Below are 24,448 nucleotides of genomic sequence, written 5' to 3'. Positions count from 1 at the left end.
GAAACGAAACAACCCCAAGTCCTCAGAACTGCTTAAGTAAGCTGTGCTTTCATAAGCAATTCATTTTGAGCTCCCAGTGGATTAACAACGTTTTTATTTTTTCAAAATCTTAGATATATTCCAAACCATAAAAGCAACTGAAGTAGATAGCTCTACAACTTACTACTTTTCAGGCTCCTGCGTAATAAATACTCTCTTTTTTGGAGGTGAGAGGATTTCTTTTTTCATTTGCAAATAGCGTAATATAGATTTTGCACTGCATTACCCATAATTGCTACCAGGACACCACTCCGTGTGGAGTTCTACTTCTCTCATTTCTATATCTTAGCTAAAACTACTGTTTGCATCTGTTTTCTGTGGCAATCAGGGTAGTGCTATCATATGTTGTGTGCATATATAAAATCACTATCCAGAAACCAAAGGGATCTAATTTATGAAACAAAGGGCTCGTCTGCTATAGCCCCTTCCTTCGAAGGGGGCATGTAAATGAGCCTGATTGGTGAATAGCAATGAGCTGCTATGCTGCATATGCAGCAGCTTATTAGCATAATTCCCATCCCGTGAACTTTGAAGTTGCTAACTTCAAAGCAGTGGCAAGCAGTCTAGCCATGGGCACTTTGAAGTACCACTCTTTTGATTCTCTTTTTTGTGCGTGAATGCACTTTTTCAAAAGGCTGCTGTAGTGTACATGTAGCCTTCCTGTTTGGCTTCCACCTTGAGCTGTAGTCTTTTGTTAGAGTCCCAGGTTATTCATAGATAGCATTAATGAAAGGTTATTAGGCCAAAGTGGAAAATGTTGAATTTTGTTTTCAGTTTACTTTAGGAGTCAAATTCCCCTCTTATTCATGTCACTAACTTCCTTTGTAGTGTCATCAGTTTTCTGGCTAGCAGAGTAATTTGGAAGCAATATAAATCTAACTTTTGACCTGCAGAAAGTTATGCATTGTAACTTTCAAAAACCGGGCACAAAACCACCATAATGCTTGTTAAGCACCTACAAACCCATTAGTTGCCACCAGAGATGATAAAATGTACGTATTAGATGAGATGCAGTTGATAGAAATGAGACACTTTGATTTAGTCAGGGCCCTTCCCGAGCTAGTGAAATATATAATACTATGAAGAGGATTGGCAAGATAATATCAAAGTTGCCCAGTAAAGCCTATATATTTTTATTTCAACATAGGAATCTAATGAAGGATGTAGGTAAGTGTTTAACATTTCACTCAGTTTGCAGAAACAAAGTCTAAGTTACATGAAGTTGTAAAATATTATTGCAGGTACTTAAGTGACTTGCAGCTTTTGCAACAGCAGTCAGATATGTCAACCTAGAATGTACATGACCTTGAGATGCTTTCATGTTCAGTGAGCCGAGTACTGTATAACTGAACATCTCCGATAGTTACTAACAAATATAACAAGAAGAAATAAAATCCAATCTTCCGCAGAATTCTGGCTCTTGGCCCTTTTATATAACTCTGCCATTTCCCTGCTTTCCTTAGAGGCCAGAGTTCAATATGTTAATGAGGAGGGTGCAAACAGTATTTGTGTGCTCCTTTGATCAGAAATACTTCAAGAGCAGATTTGTTGTTCCAGTCACTCTGGTGAAACATATGTGCTACAATTTAAATGCTCATGACTCAAGTCTTATCAACTGTATCTGTCTTCCCTGTGGGTTAGAAATAGACATTTTGCCCTACAGATTATTGAGATATGTGAGAACGTCCAACATTTCTGGAATTGTTATCCAAAATAATCTCAAATACTAGTTGCCTGAGATTTAGTTTTGCTGAATTTAATAACTTTTGCATAAATCAAGAAAAGTTCAACTCTTAAGTATGTTAGCAATTATTATAAATAACAATTAGTTGTGATATGATGTAGTGCCATTTCTCTTTCAGAAAGTGTAAATTTTAGAACAGGGCTGTCTAAAGTATGGCTTGCCAAGGCCATGATGTTCAAAAGTGACTAGTGATTTTTGGATACTTTTTTTACATGTCTAATTTGAAATTTTAAAGGGAACCTGATTATCAGAAAGTAATGCACACCTCCTCTCTGATAATCCCTTAAAAATATGTCAAGCTTGGACTCCCAAAAAGTGAGGCATCTGAAATAACTAGACATTTCTTAAAATCCTGGCCCTACGTTTTTCATTAGAAACCTCAGAGAATGGTCTGTTTTTCAGAGATACTGGGAAATAATGTGACCTAGAATAAGAAGATGTTGCATTGGTTGGAACCAACTGACAAATAAGTCTGGTGCATGAAAAAGAGCTAGTCTTCTGAGTAATGCTGGCTTGGACAATAACCCTCATGGATTCAAATACTGAGGTTGGTCGGGGACAGCCCGAGAGTGAGGCTAAGAGTGTAAAGCTCTTGCTAATCTTAATTTGCAAAATTTAGTAGATTTCCAGCCAAACTGACACAATAGGTGGGAGGGAGGCTAAGAAGTCCTTCACCCTGCAGTCAGTGGGCTAAGAACATGTGGTACAGATGAATGAATGTAGAAAAGAAGCAATTATCTTGCAATGGCTAGTCCAATGAACTTTCTAAAAATATAAATGTAATGGATTGCAAGTGCAAAAATCCCCCAAATATTTTCCAAGAAACAAATCTGTTAATTTGGCTGTGTTCACTCACCAACATGCTCTCTCTCTGACACAGTCACATTCTCTCACACACAAGCATATGCTCTTTCTCTCAGGCACATAGACACTCACAATCTGCAAATGTGTATAATACATTATTGATAACTACACTCTCCTTTTGATCGATTACTGACTGCTCATAAGTTTACTTTTATTCATGTGCATAATCATTTGTAAGGTCGGGACCTCAGTTATTGATCAAAACAAATACAAGATCATTACTGGAGTTGTAAAGAATCTGATAATGGAGGAAAAAACAAGTTCTAAATGGAGATTACAAGAAAGCTTTATCTGCATAAAATAATAGCTCATAATATTTTTAAATATTTAATGTGTAAAAATGCTTTGGATATTAAAGATCTGACATTTCATTTTAAGGGTTATTTAATTACAGACCAGGGGTTAATTGCCCCATTTATGTGGGATGGGGATCAGCAACCTTTCCAAGGTGGAGTGCCAAAATTTGAACTTTTGACCTCTACATACAGTCTGCATGTGTGTGTGTGTGTGTGTGTGTGAAGAAATTCCGGGGGGAGGGCGCCAGACAATCCAGCCCCCCCATCATATCCCTCACCTGAAGAAAGAGCTGGCCTTTGCTTCTGGCTCTCAGCTCCTGACATTTTACATGGGTGACCCAGTGGAGCCTCTATAAAAAGCAGGCAGCTGGTGAAGATCCACACGGAGCTAGCTCCCTTCTGCAAAGCGGAGTGAGCAGAGGTTGGCGGGGGAGGAGAAGGAGGATGGGGTTAGATGGGGGACAGGGGGTGCCTGGCTCGGGTGAGGGGGATGGGGGTAGGCTAAGAGCAGGGGCTGATGGTGCCTGGCTTTGGGGGATGGGAGGGGAGGATCTCGGGCAGGCGGCTCACGGGGCTTGTGGAGCTTGAGTGGCTGGCTGGCTTGTGGGACTCACGGGACTTGGGCAGCTGGCCCTGGCATCACAGGGCTCACACAGCTTGTTTCAGCAGCGTGGGGCTTGAGCGGTTCCCAGGCAGCACAGGGCTCGGGCAACTCAGGGTGGCGGGTGAGTGGCTGGCCCCAGCAGTGCAGGTGGCTGACCCCGGCAGCATGGGGCGTGGGCTGGTGGATGGGCAGCTGGCCCCAGCAGCATGAAACTCAGGCAGCTGGGGCTGGCGGGTGGGCAGCTGGCCCCAGCAGCGTGGGGCTTGGGAAGCTTGGGATAACAGGCAAGCAGCTGGCCCCAGCAGTGTTGGGCTTGGGTGGCTCGGGGTAGCAGGCAGGTGGCTGGCCCTCGTAGCGTGGGACTTGGGCAGGCAGCTTAGGTAGCTTAGGTGGCTGGCCCGTGGCTGGGGCGGGTGGCTGGTGAGCAGGTGGCTGGTCCCAGCAGCACAGGGTTCAGGCAGTTTGTGGGCGGGCAGGCAGCTGACAGTGCAGGTCTCAGGTGGGCAGGCAGCTGGCGTGGGCAGCTCTGGCAGCTGGCATGGGGCTTAGGCAGCTGGATAGCTGGTGTGTACCATGCACCCACAAGAGGCCAAGAAAAACTATTTGTGCTTATTTTTAATTTTAAATAATATTTTTGTATCAAGTTGTGTTTATTTTAAATTACTAATTGATTATTTTGTTAAAAGGTGGTTTGGATGAGGGTAAACAAGAGGTGGGGGGGCAAGAGGGTTTCTCAAAACTCAAAAAGGGACGTGACGCCAAAAAGTTTGGGAACCGCTGGTTTTGGTGGTGATTGCTAACGTTAGCTGGTCTTTTGTTAATCAACAGAAGGTTTGACTTCGAGCAAGGTCCTAGCTGCATGGGAGTGGAGGGGCGGGGCTGAGCTCCTGCCTTGTACACTGATGAAAATCAGCTTGCATGCCATTCTTGGCACTTGTGCGGGGGATTGCTGATGGTTGGGGTAGGCCTTAATGATTGCTAAGAAATACTTGACTTGGACTAGACAAACAGGTGCTTCTTGCTTAGCTATGGAACTTTGATATTTAATAGGATTTGATGAGAAATGACTGCTGTGAAAGCATAGTAGCTATTTTTCAGTTAAACATCTTCATAGCAGGTTTTCTGGCTCTTATTATAATAATCCTCATTTCATCATGACAATTAAAACAGTTGGCTGATATGAACATCTTATAATAGATGTCTAAGCACTTGACAAAGAACATAATATGCTCCCCGTTTTAGCAATGGGAAAACTGGTGCACAGTGAAATGAAATGACACGCCAGTGATACAGCAAGTTGCCTGAGTCATAGGGCAGTATCCCATCCACTGGCTAAGCTATACTTCCTCATAGAATAGAGAGAAAAATCAACGTAAGTCGGGTGTTTGTCATGAAGTGAAGAAAAGATGGTGTCAGTTACCTACTTGCACTCAAGACTAAGGCCAAACCTTTTCAAAGGTATTTAAATTTCTTAAGATGTCACCTATTAGGAGTTTTAAATGTGCCTAAGTCCCACAGAAAGTTTGCACTAAATGCTTTTGAGAACCTGGTCTCATCCGAGTGACACTGAAGTTAAAGGCAGAACTCTAACTGATTTCAGTAGGAGAAAAATGAGGGTCTGATGTTCTGTTGGCACAGTGTTCTACATGCCCTCAAGTCCTGTTGACCTCTAGGACACATGGTATTTCATAAGATTGAACCCAATGTCAACGTTTTCAAAAGTGACCACTGACTTTGAGTGCTGAGCATTCAAAGCACCTTGGGCTTGATTTTCGTACAGAAATTTTTGGGGATGCAGAAACTCGGGTCTATAAAGCCAAGCCAAGATGCCTCTATTTATGGAGCTATTCACTTATTCTTGAGTACTTAAACCACTGGCCTCATTGACTTCTACAGGCCTACCTGAGTACGAAGTGCTCACTTGAGTGAATATGAACTCCCTGCTTGATCTGATTTTACTGGGTACATTGACATTTGACTTATAAGTACCAGCAGTTTTTCATTTGGGGGAAAAATGAAAGTTTGGGGAAAATTTCTATGGGGAAGTAGAGTTTAAGGTTAATGTAATCTGAATAAAAGGGGTGAGGCATAACCCATCACCCCCAAATTAGGTTTGTACAAAGTGTAAATGTTCCTTTACTAAAATATGCAGAACAAAAAAATTACACCAGGGAATAAGGAATCACAGAAGAAATCCCAAAAACAGAACAATTTTCAACTATTCTTCTATTGGTAAAAAGGTTTAAGTTTGGTATTTGATACCTGTATCTTTTCTTTAGCAGTTATTAGGTGCCTAAACTGCACTGTTATTATAAAAATACCTGAATGCAGTATTGTACCTGCTGGGTGGTATGTTGTATATGCTTCTTCACCTGAGACTCAGAGATATTTTAATTGTCACTTTATATCAAAAACCTGCACAAGCCAGAGGGCTTCTGGAGACATGTATCTCTAGTACTCACATAAAAAAGTTTGGCAGTGGCTGCTTGTTGTTCCTAGCATCATTAGTTACAGGTTTGACAAGGTTTTATTAAAGGCTAAATCTGTTTCAACAGAGTTATACCCCCTCATATAGAGTGGACAAATAGGGTAAGATGAGGAGAGGCTTTTTTTCTGCAGGTGGATCATTCAAATCTTGTTACAGGCCTGAAAATCAGAAGTTGGATGACTGATTCTCTATTGTGCATCCTAAGTAGCAAAATGGCTGCAAATATTAATCTTTCTTTTCACTGGGTTACTGGAAAGGCTGTGTGACAAATGATTCTAATAACATTCTGTACCTGTCACTTGTAAATCCTGCATTCTGGAGGAAATTGTTACAGTGCTAATGTGGCTGAGGAAACTCGGGTAGGAGTAGTTTTCATACCTGAAGAGACATTACTCAAAGATCATTTTGAATTTTTAATGATTTGTTTTTACTTAATTGGTCTGGCAGTACCAAATGCCAAGCAGAGGAGGAATATTAAAGATGATCGCATGTCTATATCATCAAGACTCAAAATGGTTGTTTCAAATCCAGAACTTAGGTTTAATACTATTAGCCATCACAATTTAAGGTCTGACTCCTGAAAACACTTATGCCTGGGTTTAACATTAAGCAAGCAACCTCTCTGACTTCAGCCTTCTCTACTCACCTGTTTATAGTTAGGAAGCATGTGCATGAGTGTTTGCACAATTAGGGCCTAATAGATGTTAAAAATACATTGTGGTCACAAGATGGGAGAAATTAATAATCTATTAAAATAATTGCCTTCATGCATAGACTTGCTTTTGTTTGTGTTGTATTCCCCTTTTTGGATATGGATAGATGGCTACGTCTACACGTGCACCCAACTTCGAAATAGCTTATTTCGATGTTGCGACATCGAAATAGGCTATTTCGATGAATAACGTCTACACGTCCTCCAGGGCTGGCAACGTCGATGTTCAACTTCGACGTTGCTCAGCCCAACATCGAAATAGGCACAGCGAGGGAACGTCTACACGCCAAAGTAGCACACATCGAAATAAGGGAGCCAGGCACAGCTGCAGACAGGGTCACGGGGCGGACTCAACAGCAAGTCACTCCCTTAAAGGGCCCCTCCCAGACACACTTTCATTAAACAGTGCAAGATACACAGAGCCAACAACTAGTTGCAGACCCTGTATATGCAGCACGGACCCCCAGCTGCAGCAGCAGCAGCCAGAAGCCCTGGGCTAAGGGCTGCTGCCCACGGTGACCACAGAGCCCCGCAAGGGCTGGAGGGAGAGTATCTCTCAACCCCCCAGCTGATGGCCGCCATGGAGGACCCCGCTATTTCGATGTTGCGGGACGCGGATCGTCTACACGTCCCTACTTCGATGTTGAACGTCGAAGTAGGGCGCTATTCCCATCCCCTCATGGGGTTAGCGACTTCGACGTCTCGCCGCCTAACGTCGATTTCAACTTCGAAATAGCGCCCAACACGTGTAGACGTGACGGGCACTATTTCGAAGTTACTGCCGCTACTTCGAAGTAGCGTGCACGTGTAGACGCAGCTGACGTGTGTTACATATGTCAGGGTGTACAACAGTGTGATTTTTGTATCAACAGTATTTCTCCTGGTAACTGGCAAATTATTGTTAATTAAGCTATGATTAACCCACTATTAGATCATTGTATCTACTCTGTATTAGGATACCTTTCTAATTGTACGGGCTAGATTCTGACACGTGCACTCATGTTGAGTAAGACCTTGCTTTGTAAGTAGTCCTCCAGAAGCTGGGGGAGGTGGGCTGTCATGTGAGGTAAATTGCTACTCAGACTTCCATGAAAACGAAAAAGCAGTCCAGTAGCACTTTAATGACTAACAAAATGATTTATTAGGTGATGAACTTTCATCGGACAGACCCACTTCTTCAGATCATTTTGTTAGTCTTTAAAGTGCTACTGGACTGCTTTTTTGTTTTCATAGTATATAGACTAGCACAGCTGTCTCTCTGTTACTATTCAGATTTCTGTGTTAGTGATGATCACCCTGTGCGTTCAATGATTGCTTTCCTTGGGGGATCAGTATTCCCTGTAAGCTGAGTGCTTGGACTGCCACCCAGGAGAGATTCAAACGCCATCCAGTTGATTAGCAAAGCACCTGCAGCATGGTGCACATCCACACATGCCTTGGTGCCCATAAATTTATTCTGCACATGGATGGAAAAATCAGAGGGAACATTGATGGAGATATTGTAAAAGAGGAGGTTTCCAGGTGTGTCACTGCACCAGGCAGAGTCAAATTGCTGCCTGTACCACACTGTGCCATTCCTTTCTCTGGCTACCCTCCCTCTTTTTTAAAAATTGCCCATCATACACGTACAGCATGTACTCCCATTATCCAGTTCAATCAATTTGATTTACACTTTGGATGCAGTTAATGGTCAGGATCGATTGTCCATGAATGAACTGGTTTCCTGCCTCTAATCTAATACAGACAGCTTCATAGACTAATTTGGGAGAGTCCTGAGGGACTGGGGTGGGGAGGGACATGCACTGGGTCAAAGCGGTTCAAGGTGAGCAGTGCAGCGCTATAACACACTTAGTGACGATGAAAACCACAGTTACAAATACGCAGATGGGGACAGACACAGGCCCCGGGCCTGGGGAACTGCTGGAGGGCAGGAGCTGGGAGGCTGCTGGCCGTTTTGATCGCCGCCGTGCAGAGCGTGTGCGTGAGAGGAGCTGTCTTACCCCCCAGCCCTTCTCCGCCCCAGCCCCTGCTATCCTGTTGCTACAGCTCGGGAGGGTCCCGCGGAGCAGCAGAGCCAGCCCGGGGCCGCGAGGGTAACATTTGAGTGACGGACGTAATCCTCCCCAGCCGCGGCGCGCTGCGGATGCGCCGGAGGGGGGTGCTGGCGCTGGCGCTGGCGGCCGGAGCCGAGCGCGGCTTGGCCGAGCTTTCCCCTCCCCCGAGAGCTTCCCCGGCTGGGGGCGCTCTGGCTGCCGGCTCGGCAGCGGCTCCCGGCCCGGCGCGCTCAGCTGAGCTGGGGAGGCGGCGATGCAGAGGGCGAGGGAAGCAGCCACGCGAATCTCTCCGTATCCGGCTTCGGGCAGAGGCGGCGCCCAGAGCGCGGAGGGAGCGGGAAGGGGGGGGAAGCGGCGGGCGGCGCCCCCTGTGCGCGGGCTGTGGAGGTGTGTGCCTGCTGGGGACAGAGGTGGGGCCGGCCGGGGGGAAGCGCGGGGCGGCTGTGGGGCTGGCCCGGCCCGGCCCGGCGCGGCGCGGGGCGGGGTGTTGCTGAGCTGGGCTTGGCGGCGACCGGAGGGGAGAAAGTTGGCGGCCCCGCCTCTGGTGCCCTCCCGGGGGGCGGGTAACGGTTCTGGGGTGGCCGCGCCGGGGCGCCGCGAGCTAACGTGTAACCGGTGCGGGAGGCCGGGGGCGGCAGTGGGGCCGGCCTGGGAGAAGCACAGGAGGGGTCGCTGGTTCCTCGGGGTCGCGATGGGATCCCGCCTCGGCGCCTTTGTGCGAGGCGAGGGGCGGGCTGTTCTCCCCCGGCCGGGGCTGCGGCGTCCTGTGTGGCGTGCAGCTCTCCCCTCAAGTTTGTGTATTCGCCCCCCCCGCCCGGAGCGGGGTAGCTCCTCCAGAAACACCACGTTGTGAGCAACACCCGGGGCGGGTTTTATGCCCCCCCCCCATTGTCTTTTCTTCACGTGCCCCTCCCGTGGCGTGTGGCACCTTCCCCCCCCCCCCCGCGTGGCTGTGTGGGATTGTGTTGTATCCTTCTGGCGGATCTCATTCAGCCTTCCTGTCCCCGTAGAGATCGTGGCGTGTTGTGCTTCTCCCCCCGCCCCTTCGCCTCCCGTGAAGCGAGCGGCTGTCACGTTTCAGTCTTTTCCTTTCCCAGGTGCTGAAGAGGAGGGCTGCGGCGCCCAGCGGCGGGAGCGAGGACGTTTCCCCCGCGCCCCGCCAGGAGCGTTACCATTGCAGCCACCAAAACCGGTGGTGGGGGGGAGAGACTTTCGCCCAGCCCCTCCTCAGGCTGAAATACACAAAAAGCGGAAGAAGAGCCCGCGGCCGGGGAGAGGGGGACGGCAGCATTGTTGCAGTTGTAGTGGGAGAGGCTGATGGCGGAGTTTGGCAGCCGGGGTGCAGCCGCTGGTAACACGAGGGGCGGCGGGCTTCCCTCGTCCCCGGGTGCTGCCCAGGGGAAAGTGGCGTTCAAGGCAGGAGATGGGGAAGGAGGCGGCGGCGGCGGCGGCGGCGGCGGCCGATCCCGTGTTGACAGTGCGGACAGCGGAGTCTCCAATGGGGACTGCACTCTGGTCGGAGACGAGACGGGGACAGCACAGCTCAGTAGCCCTGGCAGCAAAGAGAGAGGATGTTCCTTGGTGCAACAGAAGGAGGGCAAACCCGGCATCCCCCGGCGGAGCAGTATCATCAAGGTAAGAGGGTTTGTCCCGCCCCAGCGCGGGGCTTTCTCCTTGGCTGGGCGGGGAAGAGATGCAGGGGCGGGGGCGGTCAGTCAGACTGAAAGGTTTTGTGGTGGGGACTTGGTCTGCCATTGTACATAGTGGACAATGGGGTTGGGGGGAGGAGGATCTTATGTGCAGGGTATTTGTCTTGGAGGGCCCCTAGCCTAAAGCAGGTGGAAACAGAGCCTAGTAATGCAAAACAACCAGGGATTACTGAAAAAGCCCTGGGTGACAAGATTCCTGCTTGTTATGTGATGGTGAGTGCAACCCTGCAGAGTATTTTGTGGCTCCCCTGGGGAGGGTGGTGAAAGGGAGACTACATACAGGTGATGGGAAAACCAGACACTCTTTGGACTGGGGAGAGGGGGATGGGGAGAAGGCAAAATAGGAGGGCTTCTTCCTTAAAAGTATCAGTGCATATGGTGATAGGCTGTAATCATCAGCAGCCTTTTTTTGCATTATACCTGTATGTAGATTTCAGCTACTAATGTTTAAACATGAATGGACAAGGGCAGGCTTCATATTATTTAATCATTGGAGGAAGGGATGGGAGATTTACAATAACCATGTAATTAAATATAGATATTCCTTTTCCTTAACCCCCAGGCCCTTAAGAGAAAAATAATTAATCTGAGCCAATTTGCCATCTCTTAACTCCAAGCTAACTAAATCTTAAAGAGCTGTAAAAAAATCTTCCAAAAAGAAAGCAGGTTTTTTAAAATTAAAAGTATACTTTAGAGGGGAGTTTCACTGATGCAAATAATTGGCTTCTGTCTTCCTGTTACACATTTTTGGAAACAGGTAATAAAGTATGCTGAAATGTGAATATGTAGTTTTGCTACCTGGACAACACTGAAATATGTCAGCAAAAGCTAGGCCAGTGTTGTCTCAAGTTGTGTTTGTTATGTGAAACTGCAGAACCTTGGTTTGAGAACCAAGGAGAGGACAAGGACAGCCATTGGTGGAACACACTTGACAGTAGTGCACCCACCCTTCCTGTCAGAGTGATGATAGTGGGTGTGGTGGTGGGGAAACTGCAACAATAAACAAGAGGGAGTTGAAAATTCTGTTTGCATAATTTAACATACACTGGACTTGCCAATTTTTTTATACAAAATCTGTGTTAATTTTTACATCTTCTCTGGTAGTCCAAAAAGATACTGCAGTGTATGCTGTATGTAACAGGCGGTTGTAATACTGATTTTTTTTTTCAGTATATCATCCTTTTAAACAGCAAACTTATATGTTTGTAAGGCCTAAACAAGCATATAACATTTAACAGTACAATATAATAAAACTAAAGAGTACAAATATTAAAGTGATTTTAATAGTGTTGTGTCTTAAAATACATGTCATTTTTAACTTCAAATTTCTCATTTTTCCATATAAATTTTGTTGGGCAGTGATGTCTAAAAGTTGCTAATTGATAACTCTCTGTTATAAATTTGAATTCTCACATATTTTAGCTTAGAACTGAGAAATATCTTTTGCCTTACAGCTTAAGTAAATAGGATGTAAGATGAAAGGTGTAAGATGAAAAAAATCCAGTGAAAACCAATAACTTCTGAGATTGTTTGGATCATATTTCTTTTAGACTTGGGTACTTTAAATTAGGTACCTAAATGAAAATGGCTTGATTGCTAGAGTTGCTGAGTACCCTTCTTCTTGTTGACTCTTACAAGAGTCAAAGGTGCTTTGAAAACCTTTACAAGGCAGTCTGACAATTTTAGCAACAACATTTAGCGTAACATTAACATTCAATATCTGACATTTATCCACCTAGTGCTACATAGCCTAAATCAAGATATGGGTCTTTTCATTGTCATAGTCCAGTTTGTAAAACTTCTTTTTAGAATTTAAGGGACGTATTTTTATATGATGGGCTAAACTCTACTCTTTCCAAGTAATATGGGTGTTAATAATGGTTTGTGATACAAGAAGTGCAGCTTTCTGTCCTTGTTTGAATTATAGAGCTATGTTAGTGGATTTGAATGTAGGAGCAGTAGTAGTAATTTCATGAAAGCTGGAATAATACCTGGTCAGTTTTTCAAGACAACTTGTTTTTCCTGCTAAATATTGTCTAGGCTCCTGAGTTATAAACAAGTTGTTGGCAGTGTTGTAGCTGTCTTGGTCCCAGAATATGAGAGAGACAACAGCAAACTGATATTCAAATAGTAGTCTCAGTTAGTATATTCTTTGGAAGTGCCGATGGATTTGAAAATCAGGATTCCAAAAATATTTTACTCCAAAAGACTGCATTGTAGGGGTTACCAAACCTTTTCTTTGAAGCCTTCTTTGGTAATAAGAAGGCACACAACTGCATCCCCTTCCATTAATCCCATATCTTTGAATGGTTGCTACCTTTTTCTTTCCTCTTTTATTGTTTGGTCCCTGTTTTTCTGCCTTCTTTAATATTTTTTCTCTAAGTCTTCGTTTTTCTATTTGTACCCACTTCACTGATGGCTCTTCTTTTTCCCTCCTGGGATGGCTATGCGCTGCTTGAGTGGGAAGTACTCATAGCAGGATGGATAAATAGCAATGATTTACAAAAAAAAATCAGACTTTTAAATTGCATTTTTAAAAAAAAAAATCATCAAGAAAATACTAAATTTCTCATTTAAGAAGTTACAATAAGATCTCATCGCAAAAATGCTGCACATATCCTTACAGTCCCATTGAAGTGAATTAACAGCTGTAGTCTGTCCAGCCTAGCTCCCAGTTTGTGCTTCTTGAAAGTTCAGGCTTTCAACTTCTGTTTCTCTAAAATCACACGTTCAGAGGGAGACACACAGGCTGGATAGGACTGGTTTTGGTTTGTGCTTTTGTGGTGGTAGACCAGGGCCAAGCAGGACAGAGGAGTTAATTAAGATGCTGTCCTAAAGACAGAAATACGATATATGCAAAAGGACAGAGGTGGAGTGGCAAAGAACAGTGGAGTGGACTGGAAAGAAAGGGAAGACACGATTCAGCACACACACTGCTTCCTATACAGTAAAGCCTTGAAATGTGCAATTTTGAGTTGCGTTTAATTCACATTAATGCAAGTTAAGCACACCTCGAAATCTGGCTGCCCGCTGCCTTGTCTCAACCCTTGCAGCCTGTGGGGGCCCGGTTCAAACCCCCCCCCCCCCCGAGCCCTGCTTCTCACCTGTGCACAGCTCTGTCTCCCCCCACCTTTGTGTGTGGCTCCAGCTCACCACCCCTCACATGTGGCTCCAGTTCAAACCCCCTGCCGGCTCACCACCCTCTCAACACCCCACACCCTGGTTCAAACCCCCATGTGCGGTCCTGGCTCACCACCCTCACACGTGCCCCCATTCAACTCCCCTGTGGCCCAGCTCACTACCTCCGCCAGTGGCTCTAGCTCTACCCCATGCCTCACTGCAGCCCTCACACACTCCACACTTAACCCCCCATCCCCCTCCCACAGTCCCAACCCCCTACCAGGCTTAACCCTCCCCAGCTGCCCCCTCCAATCCCAGGACTTACCTTTCAAAAGGAGATCCAGGTGCTCCTGCTGCTTGCCCAGCTGCAGAACGTGTGTTCCACTATGGGAAAAAAGCTGCCCCCCCCCTCAGACTTAAGCAGAATTTGAGATCCGCAAGAATGAGCGGCAGATACCTGCATCCACATCCACGGATCCAGATACCAGCAGTTGTAAAGCAGATATGCGTAAATTTGCAGAGCTCTACTCACTGGCACTTCTAGTTTTTGAGGAACCAATGAGAGAATGGGGTTCCCTCGCTCATTCTTGTGGATATGGAAACAAATGTGGATACAAATTTTGTATTTTCAACACTGCAAATTTGTGGATATCCCATTTATATCTGTGGGTATTAGCATCTTCAGGTGTCAGTTTGGATATCTGCATCTTGATTTGTGGATGCAGATGCGACAGCGGATACTAATTTTTAATTTGAGCAGGGCTCTACCAGTGAGTTCATTGAGGCTTACTCCAAAATTGTGTGTTCTGAGTGCAGTCAGTCTTAGTTTTTTTGGTAAACTGGAATCAGATCTGCATCCTTGCTAGAAAAAACATGTAGATGATTAACTAAATAATAGAATGAGAAGAACTGAGAGGAATGTCTATTCAAAATCATTGTTGAAGTTTGTTTCAGGATCTTATTTAAGTGTAAGAGACTTTGATTGTCTATCTGCAACAACTTCATGGTTATCATTTGGTAATTTTAGCAGCAGTACTGCAACTAAACATATTTCATTCAGATAATGAACTATCAGTAGCAAGCAAAAGATTTCAGTCATCAGTGAAACTACCACCATGGATGTGTTTGTAGTAAGGACCAGCAAATACCAAAAAGGGATTCAGTTCATTTATGCCACAAATTCTGCTTTTTGTATTGTTAACACGTCTTTGAAATGGTTAAGTTCTTATGACCAGCAGGCCTATAGGCAGTAATTTCTGTACGGGGATGCTTTTGTAAAAGGGGAGGTTAATGAAGAATTGAGTAGAAACCATTATTAGTAAAATTGTTTTAGTTATACTATAGTAAAAATGTATACAGTAGTAAAGGATTTATAGAAATTACCATCTGGGAAATTGCTGTAATATCGGATGTGAAAAACTGTGTTTCAAAATATTCCAGTCTTTGTCTTCAGAGTTTTTCAGTTAAGACTGTATATAGGCTAGTAGTAATTTAGTGATTTGCTTTTTTATGTGGGGATGCACTCTTTCGAAAGAAGCTCTTTTGGAAGAGATCTGCCAGAAGGGCTTCTTTTGAAAGATCTCTGTAGTGTAGATATAGCTGCTCAATATATTGAGGCATATAGCCACAGCCTTCATCAAACTTCATAGAAGTTGCATTGCTGATGCATTGAAATTTGGGAAGCACTTCAGGAGGCATTGATGAAAGAACTACCTAACTGGAAAGTTAAACTACAGGCAGTAAACAAACAAATGGCTCAAACACTAATGCCACCTCATTTTCTTGCAAACATTTTGATGACTCAGATATAAAAGTAGATGCCTAATTTCTGAGGATGTTGCTGCTGCCACTATGGAATGGGCATCTCAAAATCACTCCTCAGTTCTGCTAGCTATGACTAATTTCAGGGCTGGAGGGAACCATATAATCAGTAGGTGTTTACTGATAATCTTTTGAACAAAGTCAGTCTCCTGAACTGGTGGGACTCATTAGCCAGGCACTTTGAAAACAGAGTTCCTTCAGTTGCTTAGTTAGCTTTTCACAGCATTAGCTTCCTTTACAGGCATAGAAAGAAAATATTCATTATTTGGTATTAGTTGCACAAATCTAAGAAATTGATTGGGATGTGAAAAATCAGGACGTCTTATTTCTATTTCAGTCTATGAATCAAATGACAGTGGGAGTGGGGAAGATGAGAGCTAGTTGTAGAAAGGTGGGAAAAATCAGCAATGGGGACTGGGTCCAGCACGCGTAGTATTTCTCTCCACCTCGCACAGCTGTTTAGCAGAGTGTGCATACTTACAACCAGCAGCATGTTTTTAGGTGCCTTTGCCCCCAACTTGTTCTATCTGCAGTGGAGCTGCTCCTAGGATTTTCCTTAGATGTGCGCAGAGGGAGGGAACGGAAAGGAGAGAGTAGTGCTTAGGTAAGGGTGTTCCCTTGCCCCTGTACCTGTATCTTTCTTGTAGAGCAGTGATCTAGGAGAGGGAAACACACAGATGTGCTGCTCCAGTCTGAAGCATGGATGGTAAGTGGCTCACTCAGGAGAGGAGGAAGACAACAGAGCCGGACCAGTTTCTCTTAAAGAGACAAGAGGGTGACTTCTCTCAGAAACTTATCCAGCAGCAGTCAACACACACACACTGTGTGTCAATGTCACACACAACCAGTCTGTGCCACACAGACATAGTCATTGTCATATATATGCTGCAGCACACACTCAATCTGTGTCACAAAGTCTCTCTCACACACACAAAGTGATTCTCTTTCAGACTCACATACTAACACGCTCTTTGTCTCTTTATACAACCTCCTGTCCCAACCTTTCTGCCCAAGGTCGCACCCATTGCAGGGGGCCCAGAGGGGGCCGGTGACCAGTACCAAAATTCGTGGAGAGGGGGTGAAAATTATTGCCCACCTCTGTTGTAGAAGGTATAAAGATGCCATACATGTGGGCTATGGTTATACTACAGTACTCTGTCCACTGTTGGAAGAGATTTCCTGACAAAACTTCTGTTGACAGAATACGGCCACACACAAAAGCAAATCATGAGAGCGCTCTGCTCTGTCGACAGAGCAGCCAGACTGCTGTGCTTCTGGGTGCCTGTTTTGTCAAGAGCAGCCAGCCAGACAGGGCTGCCTGTTATGGATGCCCTGTCTGTCAAGAGGGTCTCTGCAGAGGTATTTACACAGCTATTTTGCCAACAGAAATCTGTGGACAGCAGTGTTCTGCCTCTAAGTTTTGAGGCAGAACACTGCTGGAAAAAATGCTGGGTTTTGTTGACACTGTTGACAAAACCCATTTTGTGTATAGACGCTCCATGAGTTTTGTCAACAAAACCCTCTAGCCTGGGTATTTGAGGACTTGTCAGTGTTAATAAAATTTAAAAAAAAAAAGTGCAAAAGACAGCTGTCAGCTAGCAACTCAGGAAACTGCTGCAATTGCAGCAGTGAAACATTTATGTAATATTTAAGGTGTAGCTTAATATAATTCAAGTTCTATTGTGTTTGTGTGTGTGTGATTTAATTCTTACCATTCCGGCATTTGCAGCTTGACACAGGTAACAAGTATTATGTACTATTTCCTAAATTAACAAAAATCAGGGTGTCTGAAAATTGCAAAAACTATGTATTTTTAGAAGTTGTGAAATGGTGTACTGAGTTATAAATTAACATGTTTTAGTGAGCAGATTTGCACCATTTTGTAAGAAATATGTGAAAAAGTATCAGTGGGAAACTTGATTTAAATCATTGATTTTTTTTTTGGTGATGATTTAAATCAGTGTTTTAAATCACCTTATTTTAATTCTATCTACCCTGATTCATAGAAGCTCAGGGTGCTCAAGTGGTTGACCTAAGTGCTACAGAAAAACAGATGACCTTGAGAGGTGAGGGCTGCTCTTTGTGCTTAGCTCTGAGCCTTTGAGCTGTATTCATGGCCAAATGTATTAAAGGAGGGTGTAGGACCAAGTAAAGATAGATCGTTTTCAATGAAAAGCTTACTGCTTTGCTTGAATCTGTTGGAGCAGGTATGGGCTTTGAGTATATTGGTGTTAACAAAGCTATTCTCTCTCCTACTTTTTCTTTCCACTATACCATGCCATTCTCCCAAAATGGGAAATGCTATACTAAGAATTATTTCAGGCAATGTTTTATACCACTGTACCATGTTTGTATGTCTTTCAGGGATGTCTTGTTTAGATTCCCGGCTCATGAACTTAAATACTTTACTAGAGCATGATGGGAAAATGAAATGTTAGTAATATTGCAGAATACTAGGAGTTATTATTAGCTAAGGTTTTCTATATACTTGCCTTTAATATAGGAATTCATTTATTTAAAATCCCTGTTCCTGTTGCAAGTGGGGTTTTATGATCTTTTTCTTTCATCACTCTAATCTGCCTCTGGCATTTTTCATAACTTAATAGGGCTTGCAACTAGGCAGTCAGATTGCAGCTCCCTTGATCAAGCTGCTCTTGGACTAGACTTTTTAAGGTTTCTACCTTTCTCTAAGCTAGTTAGTCCCCTGAGGTCTCAGAAGCTGCTGCATAACTTTCTGAGCTTTTGTATACAAGTATATCTGTTGTTTCCAGTAAACCCAATAAGCTATGTGAAAGAATGAACAGCAGCATTTTCTATTCATGTGCCCTCTCTTCTTCCTCACTTCAATGACAGGGCATAATTCATGTCACTTAAATTATAAAAACGGCAATGATAATATAAATTCTCTGTTAAGCTCTCCATGAAGTCATATTTATAGCCCTCAGGAGTCTCAACATGTTTCATTTGTCAGTGACCTGAAACCATGTTGCTGTTTGCTAGCAATGAAGTGACCAGGTGACTTTAATGTCATTGTTAGTTTGTGGAATGCCATTGGCTCTAAACAGAAAAGACATGCCTTACTTTTTCACTGAGATACATGCTACAAAATGATGCAACTTCCTCTCATGATTTGTTAAATCTTTCTTAAGCTATAAGAAGTACTAATCATAACATTTGACATGTGCAGAGTTCTACTATGCCAACAACAGGTTTACTAATAACCAAAACAATTGAAGAAAACCGTTTGATTATCTCTGGTAGGATCTATAAGTATATTAACAAAATTTTGTGTTTAGTGGTATGTCTGCCATTTAAAAGAATCAGCATGTATTTTTTTGTCAAAGGCCAAGGTGAGGTCACGGTCCAGCAAGTACAATTATATCTGTACCATAACTAGATTTAAAATGAGACTAGAATTCCCCTACATCAGGGGTCTGCAGCCAATGGCTCTGGAGCCCTTTAAGGACTTCTTTATGGCTCCTGATGCTATAATTGCCAAATTTAAAGCAAAACAAAACAAACAAACAAAAAACAAAAACGAAAAAACCTTCTGATTTATTTTTGTTACAGTGACCATCCTGCAGTAAACATGTATTGCATTACAAATCATTGTATCTGCTCTGTTTTAAAAATAGGGGTTACGAAAAGTATGGTTTGATGTATTTATTAAGGACTGTCTCATATTCATGTGCATTGCAGCTCTTGAATTATTGAGTTTTTTTACTGAATTAAACAAAAAAAAAAAACCTCCTCTTGTTTTTTTGTTGCTAACCCCTGCCCAATATTCACCCCAGGACATTTGAGGACCAAAGGTATTGTAGAAGTTACTTTGTGGTAATGAATCCTTGAACATAACTTCCTGACTGAGGTGCCTACCATTTTCTTAATGAGCCATTGTTGGAAGCCTGTAATAGGTTTTGATTTCTTCCTCCCCATCACTATTGGACTTTTGTTGTTAGGTTTTAAAATTAATGTGAGTGATAACCCAAAGTTCTTCAAGTAGCTCTGGGACTTCAATGAACACAATTGGCTGGAACTTAAAGAAGGAAATGGGCCACTTCTTGTCTTTCCTGAAATACAAGTTAGCCCCATGGATGCTGCCACTGCAATCCAGGGTAAATCATTCTTTTCAGTGAAAAAAATTAAAAATTCCTCCAGCAATAGTCATTTGACAGCATCTGAACAGAAGCAGCTAAATTCGCTACTTGGAGCAATTTTGCTTACTGTGGTTTTGCAGATCTTATGGTGGAGCAAAAGAGAACCTTCTTTGTTTCAATCGCATCTTCGGTATTGGACTTTAAAATTTATGAAATGAGCAGTGTAGCCTGGAATATGACTTCTGCCATCCTGACCTCCTCTCTAATTATTTCATTTGATATAGAGGAAAAAGTATATCATTGTGACCCAAGAGGCCAGCAGGAGGAGACATTTAGGGGCTATCCTCTGTATAATAGAGCAGGGAAGTGGAAAGTGGAAGATGGGAAGTTTCGTAAGAGGGGCTCAGCATGAATGGCTGCTTGGTGTCAGGCTCATCTATCTCATTTAAAAATGTTGAAATATGTTGCTATTTTTATGTGTGGGGTATTCACGCTTATATACCGATTAATAAAGGTTTTACATTCTACATACTTATTTTCTTACATGTGCCAAAAGGTTTTTTTTCATATGAGCATAACTGAAATTTCCGTTGGCTTGGATTACATTAGACAGGATGGGGGTCCCTGCTAATTGCAGGAACAAAAAAGTGGGGCTCCACAGAAATTTTGCTCACCCCTGTAATAGAGGACAATATTCTTAAAACAATGAAAGGAAAATTCGACTTGTGCTCCCCCAGACAACTGCAAATTCAAAACAGGATATCAGATGAATTTTAAGAGATGACTTAACCTTCTGGCATGAATAAGTCAACTTCTGAAATTTGGAAGCTAGTCTTAGAGGCTTATCTGTAAACTTTTGAAAATTAATGCTTTGGGTTGGAGTTTTAATCTACCCATAGGTGTGAAAATGTGTAGTATTATAGGTAGGGCTGGTTGTGCCACCTATAATTAAAATACTCATCACTTCCTTTTTTCAGTTGCTTCCTTTTTTCAGTTGCCAAACTTTAACACTTAAGGCTGAAATTTTCCATGCCAGGAGTCTGCTTCAGGCTGACTTATTTAGCCAGACTGGTTCAGCCATTTCTGAGCTAGGGCTAGGTCAAAACAGCGTATTTTCCCCATACTTTGGAGAGACCTTGTAATTTGGCTAAGGGGTAGCGTTCCCTCTAATTTTTTTCGATCCCTGGACAGAATGAATTTTGTTATATGCACCAAGGCACATGCAGATGTGCACCACCAATAGAAACTCATGCTGTCCCCTGTGGTAGCTTTGGAGCCTCTACTAATTAGATCAGCAGCACGTTAACCTTTCCTGACAGCTCTCCAAGCACTCAACTTATAGGGAACACTGCTAGGGGCTGACTTTTATATCAGGAATGTGACTTGTCCATGAAAATCTGCCCAAATTTGACTAGTCTATAAATTTCTGAAAAACTCGTGCTTAGCAGAAGCTTCTTCAGTTTTAGCCGCTAAAGTATCTCCTGGCCTCTCCACATTTCCTGTGTGTGACTGGAGTACATATATGGCATCCCTGAAGAGCACCTGAGCATGGACTTTATCTGTCTTAGTTGCACTTGGCTGGGCACTGAAATTGAGAGCAGGGTGCTTGTAGATTTTAAGATTGCATTAGACCATCAGTAAGTCACTGGGCTGATCATTGGTGCTGTTTAAGATATTGACTGAGAGAGTGCTGTGGACGTTTTTCAGATAACGCATTTAAACTCTTGTCCTTGAAGAAATGTGTTTTGTTTTTATTTTTGTATTTGATTTTGTTTTGTGTGTGAGGTGGCAGGCACACTAGTGTGTTTGCTGGAATCTGTAAGCTCAGTTTTAAATGGTTTAGTAACATGTTCCTTTTCCAGTGTTAGTGATATGAATCCCTGCTGATTAATACATTCAGCTTCCAGCTATAGTTGAATATGTGTATTTGCATATCAGTAGAGCAGAAAAAAAATCATATTATGTAAGGCTGCAAGAGTACAGTTAAAACCATGTAGCATTTCAGGGTAGGCTTCTACATGGGAGCTAGAATGTACGTATAAATAAAATATCCTTCATTATGAGAGGATTTTAGACTTGCTAGTGGTGTGATTCAGAATAGCCGTCGTGCAGGAGATGAGTCCTTTGGAGCAAATTCTCAGATGCTTTCTGTGTGTAGGAAGGGACACCCTCCTCTATAGGTTATGGGGCTCCCTTTTTCATACAGTGCTTTTTGATAGCTAGTAAATATATATATACCAGAAATTTATGTTCTGTGCATCATTTCAACATTTTTGAGTCTCCTAACTCAGACCGGTGGATTTGTAGTTTGTGTCATGAAAGTGGCAGACAGCAGCTCCATTAAAATGAGATAAAATGTTGTTGAGGCTGGAGACTGCATGTATATGAATATAAGATTGGGAAAAAATATTCTTTGCCCAGAAAGGAAATAGTTATCAGTATTGAGAGGTGTGCTGTCTCAGTTGGTTTGACTGGGAATTAAACTGTCCTGACTTCAGATCACTGTCTGTTGAACTCCTGCTTTTGTTTAACTGTCTGTAAAATAATAACAAAAAGTAGTGATCTATCTTATGCAGTTGACATGATTAGTTTATTTAAAAAGTGCTTTTGATATGAAAAACCATATAAATATGTATATAAAGACAACACTGTCATCCTTAGAAACCATTGAAATAAACAGAAAACTCACATGCCTGTTATTTCAGACTGTCTTCTTATTTAAGGAAGCACTACATTGATTCACCTTCGGAAGATTATTTGCACTCCAAAAACTTCAAAATAACATTCAATTAACGCTTATACAGAAGTCACTCTGTTCACCACGGATGTCCTAGTGAGTGTCCTAGATCAGTCTGTGTGTGGATATCCTTCGTCCGTCCTTTTACTATTCTTGTGGAAAACTCGTTTTCGCTTTCACTGAGAGGGCCAGTTGCATGTTGCTGCCTGCCATCTGAAATCTTGAAGGCCATATCTACACGAGCGGCTTTTCTGGGCTAAACTGGGCTTTTGCCAGAAGAAAATGTGGAGTGCTTACATAGCAAATGCTCTTCCTTGACAATTTGTTGACAAAATCTGGCACATCTGCCGGCTGTGTTATACCTCTCCCCATTCAGGTATAACAACTTCCTTGATGGTATTCTGTCAACAAAACAGCCATGTAGATACTGCAGGGCCTTTTTGGCGACAGACAGGGCTCCCAGTTCACTGGGCAGCCCTGTTTCCAGAGCTCAGCTATTCTGTCAAGAGAGGGCTGGGCAATCTGTCCACCCTCTGTTGACAGAGCAGATTGCTCTTTTGATTTGCTTTTATGTGTAGATGTGATCAGTCAACCGAAGTTATGCCAGGAAGTCCCTGCTGACGGTAACTTCTGTTGAAAGGGGCTTCTTGTGTAGACGTAGCCACAGATTTTACATATATGCTAAACGCAATGCTTGAAAATAAGGAACACAGCCTCGAGTGTCTAGTTTTGCACTGGTTGCTCTCTTTGTGGTACACATTCATAATGGAGACTGACATGCTATTGTGCATCAGGCAGATCCATCAGTGTGAAGCATCTGATTAGATCAGCTGACTCTCACAACCCCACCTCTTTTATGGAAAAGGTCTGCTAGAACTCTTTTTGGAGAGAGGGGATATTTTGATCCAATAGTGATCCCAAGATTGAGGGGGGACATGATAGCGGTTTTCAGATATCTTAAAGGGTGTCATAAGGAGGACGGAGAAAACTTGTTCTTCTTGGCCTCTGAGGAGAGAACAAGAGGCAATGGACTTAAGCTGCAGCAAGGGAAGTTTAGGTTGGACATTAGGAAAAAGTTCCTAACTGTCAGGGTGGTCAAGTACTGGAATAAGTTGCCAAGGGAGGTTGTGGAATCTCCCTCGCTGGAGATATTTAAGAACAGATTAGATAGATGTCTATCAGGGATGGTGTAGATAGTGGTCGGTCCTGCCGTCGGGGCAGGGGACTGGACTCGATGGCCTCTTGAGGCCCCTTCCGGTCCTAGTGTTCTATGATTCTATGATACTATGATACTATTGTCCCTATTACTGCCTTGTTCCTCCCCTACCTTTCTGTCCTCATGAAGCAGGAGAGCAAAGTGAAGCTTCCTTTATCTCCCTCTCCCAGCACTTCATTTCATGGTAATTAGACTTTGAGCTTCCTATTTGCTAAAGCTGATCTGAAAGGTGAGAAAGGTAGCAGTGTCTAGAGTGCTTGACACTGAGTACCGTGTCGGTGCTGGTGTTGACACTGGCGTTGATGTGAGTGTAGGGGTCGGTGCTGGTGTAATGCCCAAAGGCCCCAACCGCTCAGTCTTGGTGCTGTGGCGCCAGTCCACTACCAACGGGGAGGAACCCAGAACCATCATTTGAAGAAGGCCTTGTGCCACTCAAAACACCTCCAGCATTGATAGCAAGTCCCAGCACCTGTGGGCTCCCGCTCTGCAGCGGCTGCAACTTTTGCACCTCCTGCCCTTTAACAGTGCATGTCGGAGTGTAGCGAGCTGCTGTGGCCTCCCCCTGACTCAGAGGCAGAGCAGGCTTCTTAGAGACCCTGGTGGGCAGGCCCTGAGCCAAAACACCTGTGCCTTGCCCCTCAGATGGAGCTGCCTAGGGCCAGAAGGTCCAGGGATGGGGCTTGAGGCTCATTAAATGACTGGCCTCCAAGCAGGACAGAGGGCTCTGACCAGTCTCCTGGGTGCCAGGATGGGGGACCCGCTGCCCACTGGCCACCTGGCAAGAGCTGCCCCACAGCTGCCTAGACCAGCCTGGGCAGCCATAGCCTAGCCTGCTGTTGGGCCAGTACCCCAACTCCCCTGATCTACCGAGCGGCCTTCCTGGATCTCATAAAGGAAGTATTGTTAAATAGTAACTCTCCACAAGGGTGACTTATTTGGCTAAGTGG

General features: G+C 43.8%; 1 protein-coding gene across 3 annotated transcripts in view; it reads left to right on the top strand.

Moving 5' to 3' along the window:
- Positions 1–8,961: 8,961 nt before the first annotated feature.
- Positions 8,962–24,448, top strand: part of PLCL2 (phospholipase C like 2) — a 164,178-nt gene continuing 148,691 nt past the window's right edge. For 2 of the 3 annotated variants that reach the window (XM_074984498.1, XM_074984500.1), the window contains exons 1-2: positions 8,962–9,188; positions 9,899–10,436. In XM_074984498.1, the coding sequence (XP_074840599.1) occupies positions 10,119–10,436 (318 nt within the window). In that variant the 5' untranslated portion in view covers positions 8,962–9,188; positions 9,899–10,118. Of the gene's footprint in view, positions 9,189–9,478; positions 10,437–24,448 lie in introns of those variants that run through there. The other variant, XM_074984499.1, reaches the window with a different exon arrangement.

Source organism: Carettochelys insculpta, chromosome 2 (genome assembly GCF_033958435.1).
Source record: "Carettochelys insculpta isolate YL-2023 chromosome 2, ASM3395843v1, whole genome shotgun sequence".
In the NCBI taxonomy this organism is placed as follows: domain Eukaryota; kingdom Metazoa; phylum Chordata; order Testudines; family Carettochelyidae; genus Carettochelys; species Carettochelys insculpta.
This window is presented reverse-complemented; position numbering and strand designations above follow the sequence as displayed.